Below are 17,187 nucleotides of genomic sequence, written 5' to 3'. Positions count from 1 at the left end.
CAATGGCTACCGTCATCTGCTTGGTTACAAATATTCTTTAAAATATCTCCTTTTGTGTTCAACAGAACAAAGAAACTCGTACAAGTTGAACAACTTGAGGGTGAGTCACCCGAAGTCAGTTTTCTTCATTCTGCTAAATAATATCTAATACTAACACATATGTGTTCATACTGGGTCATGCATGAAGAACCAATCAGGTGAGGAGATAAAAATGCATTATACTTCACATCACATCTACTGCATCACATGACATTTTCATTCACTTCTATTCTCAAAAAGGCATATAAAAACATCAAGCACAATGCCTTGGCAGATTTAAAAATTAAAGGCACATCTCTTCAGGCCCCTGCCACCCATGTCGCCTTTGACGTTATCACATGGGAGTTTGCAAAAAAAAAAAAAGTTTACAATGCTCAATTTAACTAATAACCAAATAAAACATCGCAGCTGCACATCCGACTCCATGCCAACACCACAATGCCGACAATTTTGCTTGAAAGCCTTTAACATGAGCAATAAAATGGTCCCTGGAAATACTGCTTTAATGTTTCTGCTTTAAACCAGTTCAAAGCAACTAGGTCGACAGGAGCCACAACACAGAAACACTGGGAGCATATCGATTTCTCCAATTCTTCATACAGTCCTTTTTAATCCATTAACAAATATTTTGTTCATGCATTTTACTCATTGTCAGATAATGGATGGGTCATATTGTACCCCCAAAATCAAACAAAACAACAAATAAAATGCATTTTAACATTTAAAAAAAAGTCATAATTGTGCGCTATTAATATGTAAGGTTAAAGTTTACATCACAAAATTCTTAAAAAGAATAAATAATAATAATTGTGAGATAAAAACTTAATTGTGAGTAAAACTGATCAGTTTTATATTTATATTCCATGAAATTTAGCTTAGCCATGACGGGAATAATAGCGCAGTAAAATATTATTATTAAATTATTATTAAATTGCAGTAACATTACTGTTTTAAGTATTTTTTTAATTAAACAAATGCAGTCTCGGTGAGTATAAGAATTATATAACAATAATCTATCATCTAAAGGATTTGTGCATGTTTTCATATTTTTAAATATATATTATTGAATGTTTTTCACAAAGGTTTCCCTCAAAAAAGAAAAAGAAAAAGAAAAAAAGTGGTGTAGGGAATGTTGGGTAAATTATGAAAATGAAACCTAGCAGTAAGGTGCATCATGTGATACCCTAGACTAAGTAAAGTATATTAAGATTAAATATAAGTGAAAGCTGTGTTAACAAGATGAAGGAGTGTTCAAGACTGCCTCCTAGTGAAGAAACACGATCCGCTGCTGCTCATGTGAGATCACTCCTCATGTGTCAAACAGGAATGAACAACCTCAGGTATGAAAGGAAATCAATATTTCTAAAAAGATGTTTAAATCTGCAGGATGTGGATGTTGTCCTGTAAGTAGAGTGATCTGGTTGAGCACGTGAGCCATTCACAACTATTACAAAAAAAAAGAAGGCATGATTTCCTTGATTTACAGATAAAGAGGCACACGTTCATGTTCACTACCCACCCACCCCATAAAAATATCAATCGCACGGTTTCACACGCAGAAAACATTCGCTGTTGTGTTCAAGGTCTGGTTTGTTTCAGATAAAGTGACAAAAGGTAAAAACAGACTTCTAACAATGACAAATGCTCTGTGAAGTAGCTGAACAACCTTGAGCATGAACGCATTCACAAGCGAATGAGCCGTTGAAAACGCTCCTGACTTTTGACGCAAGTGGATCAACGGCTGATGGTTTTAAATGAAAGACTGCTGGAGTTATTTTAAAGGGTTAGTTCACCCAAAAATGAAAAACTGCCCATGTTTTACTTACCCTCAAGGCATCCTGGGTGTATATGTCTTTCTTCTTTCAGATGAATCCAATTGGAGTTATATTAAAAATTATCCTTCCTCTTCCAAGCTTTAGAATGGGAGTAGATGGGTGTTTTTTTTCCACTCCAAAAGTCCAAAAGTAGTCAAATTAAGCACATCCATCCATAATAAAAGGTGCCTCACATGGCTCTGCCCTCCTGTAGTGAATTGATGCGATTTGGAAAAAATATTTCCATATTTGAAATGTAATAAACACTTTTCTCTCACTTCCGCTATCTGTCATATGTGCAAGCCGTTCAGACAGATGATGTTGGACGTTTGTGTCATGCACACGCCTGTAAAATATGCTATACTCACGAGTTTGTTTACAGGAGTAAAGGAAGCAAAGTTTCATCAAAGGCAAACCAGTCTCCTCTTGGCTTATATCAAAATCCTCTGACAATTTTCTTTACAAATCCTTGTTTTGTGCTTCTAAATCTAGACTGGCTTTTTTTTTTGTTCTCTCTCCGAATTCGTCACTAATCACCGATGCGTGCGCTGCACATATTTAACTTTTAAATATATTTATAATAAAAATGCATCTATTCTCTTACCTTTTTTTATTATGGATATATAATATGCTTTATTTGAAGTCTTCTGGACTGTTGAAAAAAAAAACACCCACCTACTGTACTTCAATTGGAAGAGAAAGCATAGTTTTAAATATAACTTCCATTGGATTCGTCTGAAAGAAGAAAGTTATATAGACATAAGATGCTTTGAGGGTGAGTAAAACAAGGGCTAATTTTTCATTTTTGGGTGAACTAACTCTTGAAGGTGTTGTGTTGCAGCACCACTTACATGTGAGGCCTACGAGAGCCGTGCGGATGCCTAGATCCACCATCAACGCCCATCTGGGACCACAGCGAGCCACCGCCGGCGGGATCAGGATCTCTGCTGACACGTAGAACTGCAGCGCATACGTGATGTAGATCCCAAAAGAGTACAGCAGCTTCACGGTCTGATATAACCTACAGAACAGACAGATATTAGACTGCAGCCACTGATGTCAAACTGATCATAAAATATCAGCTAGTCTTTCTAATCAGGAGTAAATGTAAAATATGAGAAGTGTAATGACAAATGAAAGCATCGTACAGGTATAGCTGGTCTCTTCAAAAATCATGAAAGAGCATTGTCTCTGGAGTTACACATCAGTCACTAAACTCACTAATAGAAACACAAGACTGACACTTCTGTGAGTTTGCATGGAATCTACAGTTTCTCCTCTGCACATGAGTTTGTCAGCAGGGAACAGAGATGTCATTGGAAGTATTTGGATCTGTTCCCAGTTTCAGTCAGCTATTTTGTCACCTGGGTTTAGTGACCGGTTCAAAAAGTTTGCTTTGTATTCGCCTGAAGTGAATAAGCCTCAAAGCATCGGAAATCAGCTGCCTTCAGTTTCCAAGCTCTAGTACACCAAAGTAGAGCTGAAACAACGAATCGATTTAATCGATTAAAATCGATTATTAAAATAGTTGTCTACTAATTTAGTCATCGTTTCGTTGCTAAATAACTTATTTGCCGTAAGCGGCTCATTTCGTGCATATTTCAAATCTGCGGTGACCAAAGTGTGGCAGTAATGAGCCACCGGAGGTTTTACTCAGCCAGTACAACAGGAGAAGTAGTGAATAGTCAATAGCTGGCCGCGTTTTATGTCACGTGCTTCCCGAACAGCGTCTCTGCAGCATTCAGCGGGATGTGGGAGTACTTTACTTTGAGCCTTCAAAAAAGAAGATTAACCTGTAAACTCTGCACTACTGAACTGTTTAAGGGGCCGTTCACATATCGCGTCTTTTGTGCGCTCATGTTCGTTATTTCCAATGTAGGCTCATAATGGAAGCGACGCTGTCGCGACGCGCCCGTTTTTCCGATACAATTGGGCGCATCCGCACCGCATCGAGTTAAAAACATTTCAACTTTTCAGAATGCGGCAAGCGCACCGCGGGTCATGTGACAAGAACTAAATAATCAGCTTCATCCTTTCCCGTAACAACGTTAAAAGCTCAGCCAAGATGAAGGAATAGCTGATCATAGCTGTATATGGATTTGCATTTTGAAATAAATTTAGTAGCAGAGCTACTGCAAGCGATTTTTAGAGCTGCAAATCCATTTATCCTTTGCTGAAATTTCCGCGTCTTCAAGGAGAGAGCACGTCATGGTTGCTTAGCAAAGGCAGACGCCTCAGGGGCGCAACTGCCCGAGCGCTTTGGAAAGGAGGAGAAAGCGGTGCGCCTAGCGTTTTCCATGCGTTTTTAGGCACGATATGTGAACGGCCCCTAAGACTTTTATTCGTGCAGATTCTCCAGTACAATGTTGTTTGCAAATGTTTAGTCGTAAAAGCTGATAACATTGCTTTTTAACAGTTAACATTTAAAGCTGTACAAGCATGTTCTGTGATCAGTTTGTCGTTTACCAGTTCATAATTCAGTCTTGCAGCCTAATTATGACTGAATGAGAGAGGTAAATGTTTAAAGATATTTGAAATGCTTTTTTTCTAAGTATTCACTGCTCTTTTTCACACAGCAGGTTTTTTGTGCGTGTCCGATTTTTTTTTTTTCTGGACAACCCGCTGATGGATTTTACTTTAAATTTACTTTTTTTTACTTTTTAGGGAAGTCGTGGCCTAATGGTTAGAGAGTCGGACTCCCAATCGAAAGGTTGTGAGTTCGAGTCCCGGGCCGGCAGGAATTGTGGGTGGGGGGAGTGCATGTACAGTTCTCTCTCCACCTTCAATACCATGACTTAGGTGCCCTTGAGCAAGGCATCGAACCCCCAACTGCTCCCCAGGCGCCGCAGCATAAATGGCTGCCCACTGCTCCGGGTGTGTGCTCACAGTGTGTGTTCACTGCTCTGTGTGTGTGCATTTCGGATGGGTTAAATGCAGAGCACAAATTCTGAGTATGGGTCACCATACTTGGCTGAATGTCACTTCACTCAAATTGTGAGTTCCATTCAGGTTTCATGCCATTGGCACTTTATTCGAAGGATTGTTTACAATTTCACAGCATAAGCTATAAAGCTGTTTCCCAGTAAATAATAAAATACAACGCACTGCAATCTTATTCTGTTTTATCCTTATTCTTCTTGAAAATATGTTCTGAAAGATTCCTTAATAAGCTTTGTTCAGGATGTTAAACTACTTTAGGAGCTCTAAGGACTGCCATGGTGAAAACATTATTTGAAATCTCCTTGTGAAATTTGCTAGAGTATGGGTCAGTGTTTTGATTGCAGAAGAGTTCGACAAAGGATCACTAACACATAATAAAACAACTTATGGTATATTTTTGATGAGGATATGACAATGCAAAATGGTTAAAATCTCTTAAAAATCTATGATGAATGATAAAGACCCTTTATTAATAATTAACTTGGGGAAAAAATGGGAAAAACTAAAACATAAGTACATAAACCGATTAATCGTAAAAATAATCGACAGATTAATCGATTATCAAAATAATCGTTAGTTGCAGCCCTACACCAAAGTGCAGCAAGTCTGAGTTTTTGGTAGAAACAAACAAACTGTTTGTTTGTTCTAACATCTGTTACTTCTAGAGTCAAAAATGTGGGTGTTATATTAAACAGCAACTTGAAAACTTTGGGTTTTTTGAGCTAAAACGCCACACTCTATGGACAACTAGGGCTGGACAATAATTCAATATCAATATATATCGCGATATTTTTTTTTCAATAACGGTGATATGATTTTTAAACACATTTTCGATATTTCGATATAATATTATATAATATAATAATAATATACATAACAGCATTTGTCACTGACTGACGTTTGGCTACTTTCGTGATGACGTACACCGCGAGTCACGCAACCAGTGCTCAGCACAGCAGTAGTAGGCTGATCTCCAACGCGGCAAATTTTAGCTACAAAATGAGCGCCCCTGACCGCAACACAAATGTGACTGAACGAGCTTCCACAAGTGAGGAGAAATCAGACGAAATGGTTGATAAGAGAGGAAAGACTAATTCAGTGGTATGGAAGTGGTTCGGCTATCTGAGATCTGATAAACTTCAGGTTTCAGCGTGCTGCAAAATGTGCCGGAGAGTAGTGCCGACTAGCAGCGGGAACACATCAAATCTGTTCCACCATCTGAAGCAGTTCCACCCGATAGAATATTCTGAGAGTCAGAAGATGAGGCACCATAAAAGTTTAAGCCAACAACCTGTCCCTCAAACCACACCACCATCATCATCCCCAACACCAGTTGTGTCAAAAGAGAAACCCATGCAGCAAACACAGATCGCTGCATTCATGTCTTATGACAAACAGTCTAAACGTCATAAAGACATTACAAAGGCTGTAACAAACTTCTTGGCTAAGGACATGATGCCGTTTACCACGGTGGAAAACGTGGGCTTCAGGAAAATGATTTCAATCATCGACCCAAGATACGAGCTCCCTGGGCGAAAATATTTTTCACGCGCAGCTATCCCTGCACTTTATGGTGAAGTTAGGGAAAGGGTGGAGGAACAACTGAAGTCAGTGTCATATTTCGCGACCACAGCTGACCTGTGGTCAAGCCGAACCTCAGAACCATACTTGAGCCTGACAGTCCACTTTATTGATCAAGATTGGAAGCTTGTCAGCTTATGCCTTCAGACGGTCTACTTCCCTGAGGATCACACGGGCGAATCAATTGCAGCCGGACTTGCAGATGCGCTCGCCTCCTGGGGACTCCGCGAGGACCGGCAGGTCTGCATCACCACAGATAGCGGGACCAATATCATCAAAGCCGCTGAGTTGAACAGATGGACAAGACTACAATGCTTCGGGCATCGACTGAACTCTGCTATTGGTAAGTTATACACAGCAATATAAATGGTAGTGTTATGTTAAAGCTGCATGTAACCTTTTTGGTCAAAAATTATATAATGAGCCAGTACATCATGAATCCAATATCCAAACAGTGTTTTTGTCTTATCCTGAATCACTACGGTACAGTATAATAAGTGTTTATATTCGGACTATTTTAAACCACTTCGGCTCGGCTCTGCTGCGGAGTAGCCCAGTACCTGCGTGATTCGTCATAGACATAAACAGAGAGAAGTAGTTCCGGCTACAATGTTCTTCCACAAGATGCATGCAGAGCGCCACACGTTACGGACTGCAGCAGCTTTAATTGATTTTGTTTATATTAAATCATTGTTCTTAATTAGTACTTAGTTGTAACTATAATACTTACCGTGTAGTTTATTAGGTGATTTTATTCCCCCTATTTAAGTGATTTTATAGGCTATTCCTTTAATTTTTATTCAAGACATATTTGTATGGATTATACATACAGCAATTCTTTCAATTAAATTCAAAGGTGTTTTACTGGCATTGGAACATATGTTTACATATGTGAACATATGAACATTGTTACATATGTTAATTTGCCAAATCAAGTGTGAAGTAAAAAAAAATAAATTATGCAAGCAGAAGAATTTTGCAGTAAGAATAATATGATTAAACGACAAACTGTAGTTAAAATATAAATACAAATTATAAGTATATATTGCTTTTTTTCACTGTCTACAGAGAAAGTTAACCAAGACAAGCGGGTGGACAGAGCAATTGGGGTCTGTAAAAAGGTGGTGGCTGCCTTCTCCTACTCCTGGAAGAAGAAACGGGACCTTGCAGCTGCTCAGGAGGAGTATCACTTGCCAAAGCACAAGCTCATCAGTGAAACACCAACAAGATGGGGCTCCCATCAACAAATGGTGAAGCGGGTTCTGGAGCAGAAAAGGGCCATCACAGAAGTCCTCTCAAAGGACAAGAAGACCAGACCGTTGGTTCCTAACTGGCAAGATGTGGATGTTTTAGAGTCTATAGATGCAGCTCTAAGCCCACTCCTCGAATTCACTGATGCCTTGTCTGGTGAATCCTATGTCAGTGTATCATTTCTAAAACCAGTGATGAATCTCTTCAACACCTCCATCTTGAAGGAAGCAGAGGATGACACAGAGCTCACCAGGACCATAAAGACAACAGTGATGGGATACCTTAAGTGTGAAGGGGTTCGATGCCTTGCTCAAGGGCACCTTCAATACCACGACTTAGGTGCCCTTGAGCAAGGCATCGAACCCCCAACTGCTCCCCGGGCGCCGCAGCATAAATGGCTGCCCACTGCTCCGGGTGTGTGCTCACAGTGTGTGTGTGTGTGTTCACTGCTCTGTGTGTGTGCATTTCGGATGGGTTAAATGCAGAGCACAAATTCTGAGTATGGGTCACCATACTTGGCTGAATGTCACTTCACTCACTCACTCACTCTTAACCAAAAATATGATGACCCAGCCATGGATAATCTACTTGACATGGCATGCCTCGTTGACCCAAGATTCAAGCTTCAGTACACTCAGGAGGAGAAGAGAGAATACATCAAAGAGAGAGCTGTGTTGGAGATGCTGAAGGGAGAGAGATCTGTTGTGGTCAGGGAAGAGGAGTCCAGAGAAGAAGCCATGAGAGACACTTTTGTACCACCCAAGAAAACAAAGCGTTCTCTGGCTAGCTTTTTTTCAAACAGGCCCACCACTACTACTGACACAGAAAACTTGAGTGCACAGCAGGCAGTTGAGAGGGAGCTCGGCAACTACCTTCTGTCTCCACATGCTGACAATGACTCAAATCCTCTGGATTGGTGGAAGGTTTATCAAAACAACTTCCCTAGAGTAAGTCAACTGGCACAACATTACTTGTGCATTCAGGCCACAAGCTCCCCCTCTGAGAGGGTTTTTAGTACAGGTGGCAACATTGTCACATGTAAAAGGGCATCTCTGAAGCCAGATAATGTAGACCAGCTTGTATTTCTTGCCAGAAACCTCTAGAGCCTGTCATAGGATGTCATCAACACTCAACAATGTCCCTGCCCCAGCAACATGTGTTTTTTTTTGTTGCTCACTCTTTTTCTCTCTTTTTTCTGCAGCTGAGCACTTTTCATATTTTTTTTATCCTGGCTGAAGCACTTTGGTTTATAAGAACAAGTTTTGTTACAATAAGTTTTGTGTAAAGAATAATATAATCAGCCTGTTATTGTTTAAAGATAAATATATTAATAAGGTCAGTCTGAGAGTCTTATGTTTATTTCACTTTTCTTGTTTGTATAAAGGTTAAATACAAATAAAAGGTGAACGTTCATTTATTTGTACCGTTTTTATTTCTAAAATATTATGTAGTTTTATAGGAGGAGGTTTCATAGACTTGGCAAATTAATTTTAATTTATTATTTATTTATAATTTTATAATTAATTTAAAATGAATTAACCTCAGAAGATTGTAGGTACAGACATCCGTTGTGGGCGTTATTGGCAGTTTTTCTGAGGCTTTTATATAGTTCATATCGATATCGAAATTATATCGTATCGACCGAAATTAAGAAATATATCGTGATATAAAATTTGGCCATATCGTCCAGCCCTATGGACAACAGAGACTTATTTTGCATCTTGTAAAAGGGGGCATAATAGGTCAACTTTAAAGATGCCATGGCACTCACCAGCACAACGGTAAGTTCAATGTGATGCTGCCCTGGATATGCTCTCCGAAGCCAATGTAGCCGATGGTGCCCAGGGTGATGTAGAGGGTGGTGACGATGCCCATGCCCAGATACAGGACCGTGGTGAAGTTTCTGGGATTCTGCATCTTATTCTCAAGTGGTAGCACCTGATAAAGATCGAGTATGACAGCGATTTAAATTCAACTTTTTTTCAGTTGTATAATATTTCTGTGGCGACAAACATAATATCAGAGCAAAACTTACAACTCCAATTCCCTCAAAGGCAAAAATTGCTGTTCCAAAGAAGAGAGGATAGTCAATTCCTCTTCCTGCCAGAGGGAGGTTGATAGGATATGGGATATTCTGACAAGAAGAAAAAGAATGTCCGACAGTCTGTGACACGGTGAACATTTTAAAAAGAATGAAAAAAAATGTTTACATTAATGTATTGTGGAGTTCAAAAAAAGTCTGAGACAATTAATATTTTACATTTTCTCTTTTTCCTTTTGCATCTATTAAAAATACGGTAGAACAGTAATATTGTGAAATACTACTGTTTAAAAAAAAGAGCTGTTTTCTGTTTGAATTTTTTAAATGTAATTTATTCCTGTAATGCAAAGCTGTATTTTCAGCATCATTACTCCAGTTTTCAGTGTCACATGATCCTTCAGAAATCATTCTAATATGCTGATCTGCAGAGGTGGGTAGTAACGAGTTACATTTACTTCGTTACATTTACTGGAGTAATCATTTGGGGTAACTAATACTTTTCGGAGTATATTTAAAGATGGGTACTTTATACTCTTACTTGAGTAAATTTTTTGGGGAAAATATGTACTTTTACTTCGTTACTATGGGAGACGCTCCTCTCGTTACTTTATCTTAATGCAATAAATGCTTCAGTTTATTCCAAACGCGCCGTCTACTTTTCTCTGGGCAATGAGCGATGCCCTTTCGCGAATGATTCATTCTTTTGAGTCAATTCTGTTCAAAGGCGTGATCAAACCAATTGGCAAACGAGTGAATTGGTTCATGAATCAGTTTGAATGAGTCGTTCAGTTCCCTGCCGCACGCGCTGAGCGTCTGAAGTGGTTCACTCAGAGTTGTAACGTTTAACATCAGCAGCGTTGAAAAGGTGGCTGGAACTGCACTGAATTGAAAGCAAATCTGCAAAGGCTATTATTTGCTTGCGATGGAGATCCTTATTAGATGAACACCGCGTGTGCTGTCTACTGTTTAACAGGTAATAACTTGGGCTACATTCGATTACAGTACACGATACCTCTGTGACATTAGTTTATTGTACGTGTGTGGCTTATAACAGAGGGGAGTCAAGTTGAATGCAGCTTCCAAAAGACAAAAAATAGCACAAATTACTTAAGATGTTAACATTTTTTTAACGTGACTGACACTCCCTCTGAGTCAGAATAAACCAATATCCCGGAGTAATACATTTACTCAAACAGTACACTGACTGAACTGCTGTGTAGACCGAACTGAAGATGAACACCGAGCCGAGCCAGATGACGAACGAACACGCCCACTGCTGGAGCAGTTCTCGTTCTCGAGTCAAGAGCCGGTTGCATCGGTTTTTAGGATCACCAGTACACTGAACTGAGAATCGTTTCTGTCGGACGTGTCCGATTTGAGAACCGATGAGCTGATTCTCGTTCTCGAGTCAAGAACCGGTTGCATCGGTTTTCGGATCACCAGTACACTGAACCGAAAACCGTTTCTTTCGGACGCGTCCGATTTGAGAACCGATGAACTGATGCTACTGTGCATGCGTGTAAAGTATTTCGGAAAGTGTGATAAAAGATCTATATAAATTTTTATTATTATTTTTTTTTTTTAAGATGAATGTTTCTAATCTGTATATTGTAGATTATGTATAGGCCAGAGGGGGTTTCAGGGAAGTTGGACAATAATTAAGAACTCTAAAGACTCTATGTTTAATAGGAATAAGGGATGATTTATGAAATATGTGTACTGTATTTATAGCTAATGATGATGACACATTCACAAATTGAGGTTGTAGTAAACAGAACATGAACACGAGTAGAGCAGCTGATTATAGGCTACTGAACTGCAGCACGTGTCCGTTTTGAGAACAGAGGAGCTGACGATACTGCGCATGCGTGATTCACCATGAAGCCGACTGACTCGCAGCGCGTTTGAACCGAACTGATTCTTTTGGTATTTGAATCTGAACTGATTTTGTGCTAATGTTATGAGCGCGGGTAAACCGAGGGCTTGAATGAAGGTACAATCTGGCGAAACGTAAGTTCATTTAATAACAAATACATCGCAATTGTTTATGTATAGTGGTTTCTGCGCTGATGACACCTAATTTATTTACTTTATATCTTCAAGACTTAAATCCTCATATGCACATTATTGCTGTTACTGTATTTGGGTGCGTTGTTGCAAAACTTAATTGTAGCTAAACTTTTCATGATTATGAGGTTTTTAACTGACTACAGTTATGATTACTGACTTTATATATTTGAATGTTTGATAAACGTGATGCCATTACGTCATCGCCAATGACGTCATTACGTCGAGCGTAAAAGAACTTGTAAACCGGTTTTTCAACCGGTTTATTGAATCGAACCGTCCGAAAGAACCGGTTCGCGGAAAAGAATCGAACTTCCCATCACTAATCTGTGATTGTTTGCTGGCGCTGAGCCAGAGACAGACGCGTTTTTACAGCACTGCGCATTATAACCAATCACACATGATTCTTTTGAGCTTATTAAAGCATTGGCCAATCAGAGGCGTTCCGATGAGTCATCGATAAAATGCCGGTGCTTCCTTCACTCGCTCGCTGACTGAATACCTCTTTCTGGCGAATTCTCTCGTCAGAAACAACAAAGTGCAGATGTGTGTACGAATCTTTAATTAAGATATTGATTTCACAGTGTTAACAGTTTTAGTGATTTTAATGGGAGTTTCTGAGAGTGATTGAAATCTAGACTGTCAGTGAAAATTATCTTTAATAATGTAAATGTTATTTGCTCTCTTTCTGAACAATGAAAGATTAGTAGCAATATTTATATCACATTAACTTTCAATGTTAAATTCACATTTAATATAAAGTCAGTCGTATTAAAAATATGTTATGGCATGACACCTATATCTGTAACTTAAGTAAACAGACAGGGTTTTATAATAAATTACATAAATTGGAGTAAAGGCTGATGAAATATATACATTTATACACGCACACATACATTACAGACATTTTATCTATATATCTAAATAAAAATAGGCTCAGTATATATGACCCAAAGTAACTAGTAACTAACTACTTGAGTAGATTTTTTATCCGATACTCGTTTACTCTTACTCAAGTAACTATTCAAGACTAGTACTTTTACTTGAGTAAATATTTCTAGAAGTACTTTTACTTTTACTTGAGTACAGTTTTTGGGTACTCTACCCACCTCTGCTGATCTGCTGCTCAAGTAGCATTTCTGATTATCAATGTTGAAAGCAATTGTGCTGCTTGATATTTTTGTGCAAACCATAATAGTTTTTTTTTTTTCAGGATTTACTGATGAATGGAGAGTTGACTAGAACAGCATTTATTTGAAATATAAATATTTGTAAAATTATAAAAGTCTTTACTGTCCCTTTTTAATAAATTGAATGCATCCTTGATAGATTTAATTTCTTTCTTTCCTTCAAAAAAAAAATTAAAGATTAAAAAATTTTCTTACTGACCCAAAACTTTTGAAGTCATTAACTTAAATATTTCTTATTAATTATAAGACCATAATCAAAATATTCCCTGATATAACTAAAGTTATATTCCCTGATAAGATAATTATATAATAGAAATCCCATATTTACAAAGTCTCAGACTTTGGGACACAGTGTACGAATCAGATTTTAAATACAAATTTTTGGAGCACAAATGAAATCATGTCTTTAAGCCGCAGTATAAGTTAACAGTGATTGCATGATGTTCAAGATGCATTTAGATGTACATTTAACATGTACATACATTTTATGTCTCTGCAAGCACTTTTGAAACCCTTGACTCTCTACAAAAAAAATTAAAAAATAATGTTTGACAAACAACAAATCATTTTGCAATCTCTAGCCAGCTGTTACCACCATGACAAATTTTCTTTCCTTCCTAAAACAAATGTTACCTTGCTTGTTTCTCAGTAGCTGCAATGCTGATTCAAGGCATTTTAAGCTGTTCAATAAGAAATGCACTCTAAAAAACAATGCTGAAACCTGTCATTGACGCTTAACTCTTCATCCATAACATCTGAGTCTCAGTCAGCAGCTCACGGAGAGGCCTTGGTCCTGAGCAAAGTATCTATTGTTTCAAACCTAACCCACTTTTTCAAACATTCTGCTTGAAAATGTATCTGGGTTATATATATGTTTAAAATACACAACACTTGGTATAATATTTTTGTAATTGTAATATAAATTATGTGGCTTAAGTGTTAAAATACTTTTTGATCCATGCACGATGCTGTACTGTGGACTAAGTATGTATCATATATGACACTAATCACTACAATAAAAGTCATGCAATGCAATTCAGGCTATACACTGATACACTTTCACCATATTAAGTGTGTGCTGTGTGTTTAATGTGTCTTACCGTCAGACAGTAGTAGTATATGAGGACCAGGCTGACACACATGGAAATGTTGGCGACAAACGACAGAGGGGCCAAATACTTGAGGTTGCGGATGAACACCAACACGATGATAAAGGGCAGGAAGAAGAGCATGTAGAGGCGAGAGTTGTAGCTGGGGACAATCACTGCGGTTTCGTTGTTGTGACAGTTCCCGGTCGTCCCGTTTGCAGTCTCAACCACCTACGATGTGCAAGTCAATGGAAAGATTATTTTATGGCAGTAAAAATGATCCTTTAACAATACGAAAGAGAATTTTACATTTGTAAGTTCTAATTATAGAAAGGGTTTTGGGTTGATGCAAATATGGCAGATTGTTTAATCAAGTGAACAGAAAAGCAATGCTGCCCTCTTGTGGTGAGCAAAGACATTTGAATCAGAATTTTTGCAAATGGAAAGAACAGAATATTATGCTTTTAAAGTTTATAAGTTCACTGTGAATTCACATGTTCTACCAGTTGGCCTAGATGAAAACTCCTGCTTTCATGGTTTCTTATTTTTTTTTAATAATATGACATTCTGTGTGCCTATTGTATGATTCTGAACATTATTTTAACATGGACAAAACCTTTATTCAAATCTTCTTCTGTATTTAAAGCTCTCTCACCTGTTTGACATTGTCGCTGAGGAACACAAAGTAAACGCAGCAGAAGCCCAGCTGGGTTATGTTGAGGAACAGATTCACCACACGCCTGAAAAGCCAATAAACAAACACCGAAACAAATCTATATGTTCAGGTAGCAATCGAAATATTCTTTGTAATCTAAATGTCACCAAATCCAGCCATTTACACTAGAGATGGGTGATACAACTTATTTTGTTTTCGATATAATACTGATTCTTTTAAAGGCAAGTATCGTCGTTATCGATACCGATACTAATAAACTGAACTTTTAAATTAGAAAATGTATTTAATTACTAAGAGTAAAATGAGTAATGATAACCACTTAACTTTATATTTGAAATGCATTTTAACATTCAATAAGCCTTCATTGCAACTTACTAGGTCATATTTTTATTTACACATGGTTAAAATATATTTACTGTAGTGGTAACCATTGAAATCCACAAATGACTAATTATAACCACTTAACTTTATATACAGTCACTTTAGTTAAACATAGTTCATTTTTAAAAGGAACTGCCAGCGAAATGCTGTTGCACGCATAAAACGAAACCTTTTTTTTCTGACAGTGTATGATTTCTATTAACATTAAACAATAGAATATGATCAATATTATCTTTCAATGTTTAATATAAATAAATGTAATTGCACAGACTATGTAGACTACGGTTTCAATTTGTCCTCTAATGAGCATTGTTCATGGCTGCCGTTTCCTGAAGCTTTAATGCTTTCTTATGGAAAATAGGAAAATAGTTCTATCTTACACAAGTGTTTGCTAACATAGGTTATTCGTCCAATTAAATGCATTATTTATTTTTTTGTTAAATAAACGAAATCTCTGGTAAATAAAACATACCTTAGTATCAATATTTTTTGTTTGAGTATCAGTACATTCGATACTCGCGTCAGTACTGATATATCATTACTTTGAATCGATACACCCATCCATAATTGACACAAACTGCCCACTAAGCAAACATACACTACTGTTCAAAGATTTGGGGTCTGTTAAGATTTTTATTTTGAAGAAATTAATAGTTTTATTCATCAAGAATTAATCAAATTGATCAAAAGACATTAGAGACATTTTTATTTAAAAGATTTCTATTTCTATTTCTATTTTCTTTCTAGTTTCTACTCAGTATATGTTTCAACTAAAATATGCAGGAGCACAGCGGTTTTCTACATTAATAATAATAATAATAATAATAATGTTTCATGAGCAGGATCATGTGACTATAGAGACTAATAATTTAACTTTGAAATACGAATAAATTACATTTTAATATTCATTCAAATAAAAAAAAAAAACGTATTTTGAATTCAATTAATTTTTCACAATACTCCAATTTTTGCTGTATTTTTAATCAAATAAACGCAGTCTTGGTGATCATAAGATACTTCTTTCAAAAATCTCACCACCCCAAAACGTCTAGAAAACACTCTTAATTATTGCATACAAACATCTTAAAAATTGTGGTTTCATTAAAATATAATATTATCACATTAACTTTTAACGTTTCACAGGGGACATTTCATACCACAGATTATAAAAACATCTATGTATGTGTGCTATCATCTGTAAGATGTGAAACAGTCAAGTTGCACGGAGATCAGGTGCTGAGAGAGTCATGTGACAAATGGTTATAAAGTTTATGGTGAGAACAGCACAAACACAAGTCAACTTTAATATAGTGCTGATATAAAAACTGCTCTGTAAGCAGTGAAACACAGACGTTCAGTTACTGTACCTTCCCCACAGAGAGTGTCTGCTCAGCCACGGCACGTTCTCCATGCCATACTCAACCGCATCTCCGTAGGAAAGAAAGGGCTTGCCCATCCTTAATATAGACAACATTTCATTTAGAAAAACAGAAAGAAATGTGTGTTGCGATTTAACATACAAAAAGCAGTATGTTAGGTATCAAAACACTTGTCAAGTACATGAGGGGCAGCATTTCTAAAAATAATGTTTATTCTTACTTTGCACTTAGATGATGTGCACATTTCACGAGGAGGTTCATACAATGTACAGCTACGATTCCCATAGCCAGAAGACTTAAAGGCCCCACCTGCAGAAAGAGAAGAGACAGAGAGTAACAAATTATTGATAAAGCACTTTAATCAACTAGAACATTTGGGGAAAAGTGTTTTAAACAATATGAATTTCAAATACAGCCCACCAGGAACAGTCTGAGGTTTAGTGCTTTAACATGGCACTCAACATGTTAACACAGTTACCGATTTCAACTGATCTAATTTAAGATGTAGTTTATTCCTGTGATCAAAGCTGAATTTTCAGCATCATTCCTCCAGTCTCCAGTGTCACATGATCTTCAGAAATCATTCTAATATGTTAATTTGCCGCTCAAGAAACACTTCTGATTACTTTTAATGTTGAAAATGTAATATTGTTTTGGAAACTGATTTTTAGGATCATTTGATAAACAGGAAGTTTAAAATAATAGCATTTATTTGAAATGTAAAATTGTCATGACTGACA

The 17,187-nt window shown here is 37.3% G+C and overlaps 2 protein-coding genes across 2 annotated transcripts in view; one reads left to right on the top strand and one right to left on the bottom strand.

The window, feature by feature from the left end:
• Nucleotides 1–17,187, top strand: part of LOC132109429 (copper transport protein ATOX1-like) — a 32,969-nt gene that overhangs the window by 2,974 nt on the left and 12,808 nt on the right. The window lies entirely within an intron of this gene.
• The window catches only part of LOC132109428 (proton-coupled amino acid transporter 1-like), a 39,952-nt gene that overhangs the window by 18,437 nt on the left and 4,328 nt on the right, over nt 1–17,187 (bottom strand). Inside the window, exons 5-11 of the mRNA XM_059515485.1 lie at nt 16,668–16,756; nt 16,436–16,525; nt 14,667–14,751; nt 14,024–14,242; nt 9,661–9,759; nt 9,397–9,563; nt 2,705–2,874 (exon numbers count right to left, since the gene is read on the bottom strand). Coding sequence (XP_059371468.1) covers nt 2,705–2,874; nt 9,397–9,563; nt 9,661–9,759; nt 14,024–14,242; nt 14,667–14,751; nt 16,436–16,525; nt 16,668–16,756 — 919 coding nt within the window. The remainder of the gene's footprint in view (nt 1–2,704; nt 2,875–9,396; nt 9,564–9,660; nt 9,760–14,023; nt 14,243–14,666; nt 14,752–16,435; nt 16,526–16,667; nt 16,757–17,187) is intronic.

Source organism: Carassius carassius, chromosome 29 (genome assembly GCF_963082965.1).
Source record: "Carassius carassius chromosome 29, fCarCar2.1, whole genome shotgun sequence".
Taxonomy (NCBI): domain Eukaryota; kingdom Metazoa; phylum Chordata; class Actinopteri; order Cypriniformes; family Cyprinidae; genus Carassius; species Carassius carassius.
The sequence above is the reverse complement of the archived record's forward strand: the minus strand, read 5'-3'. Positions and strand labels throughout refer to the sequence as shown.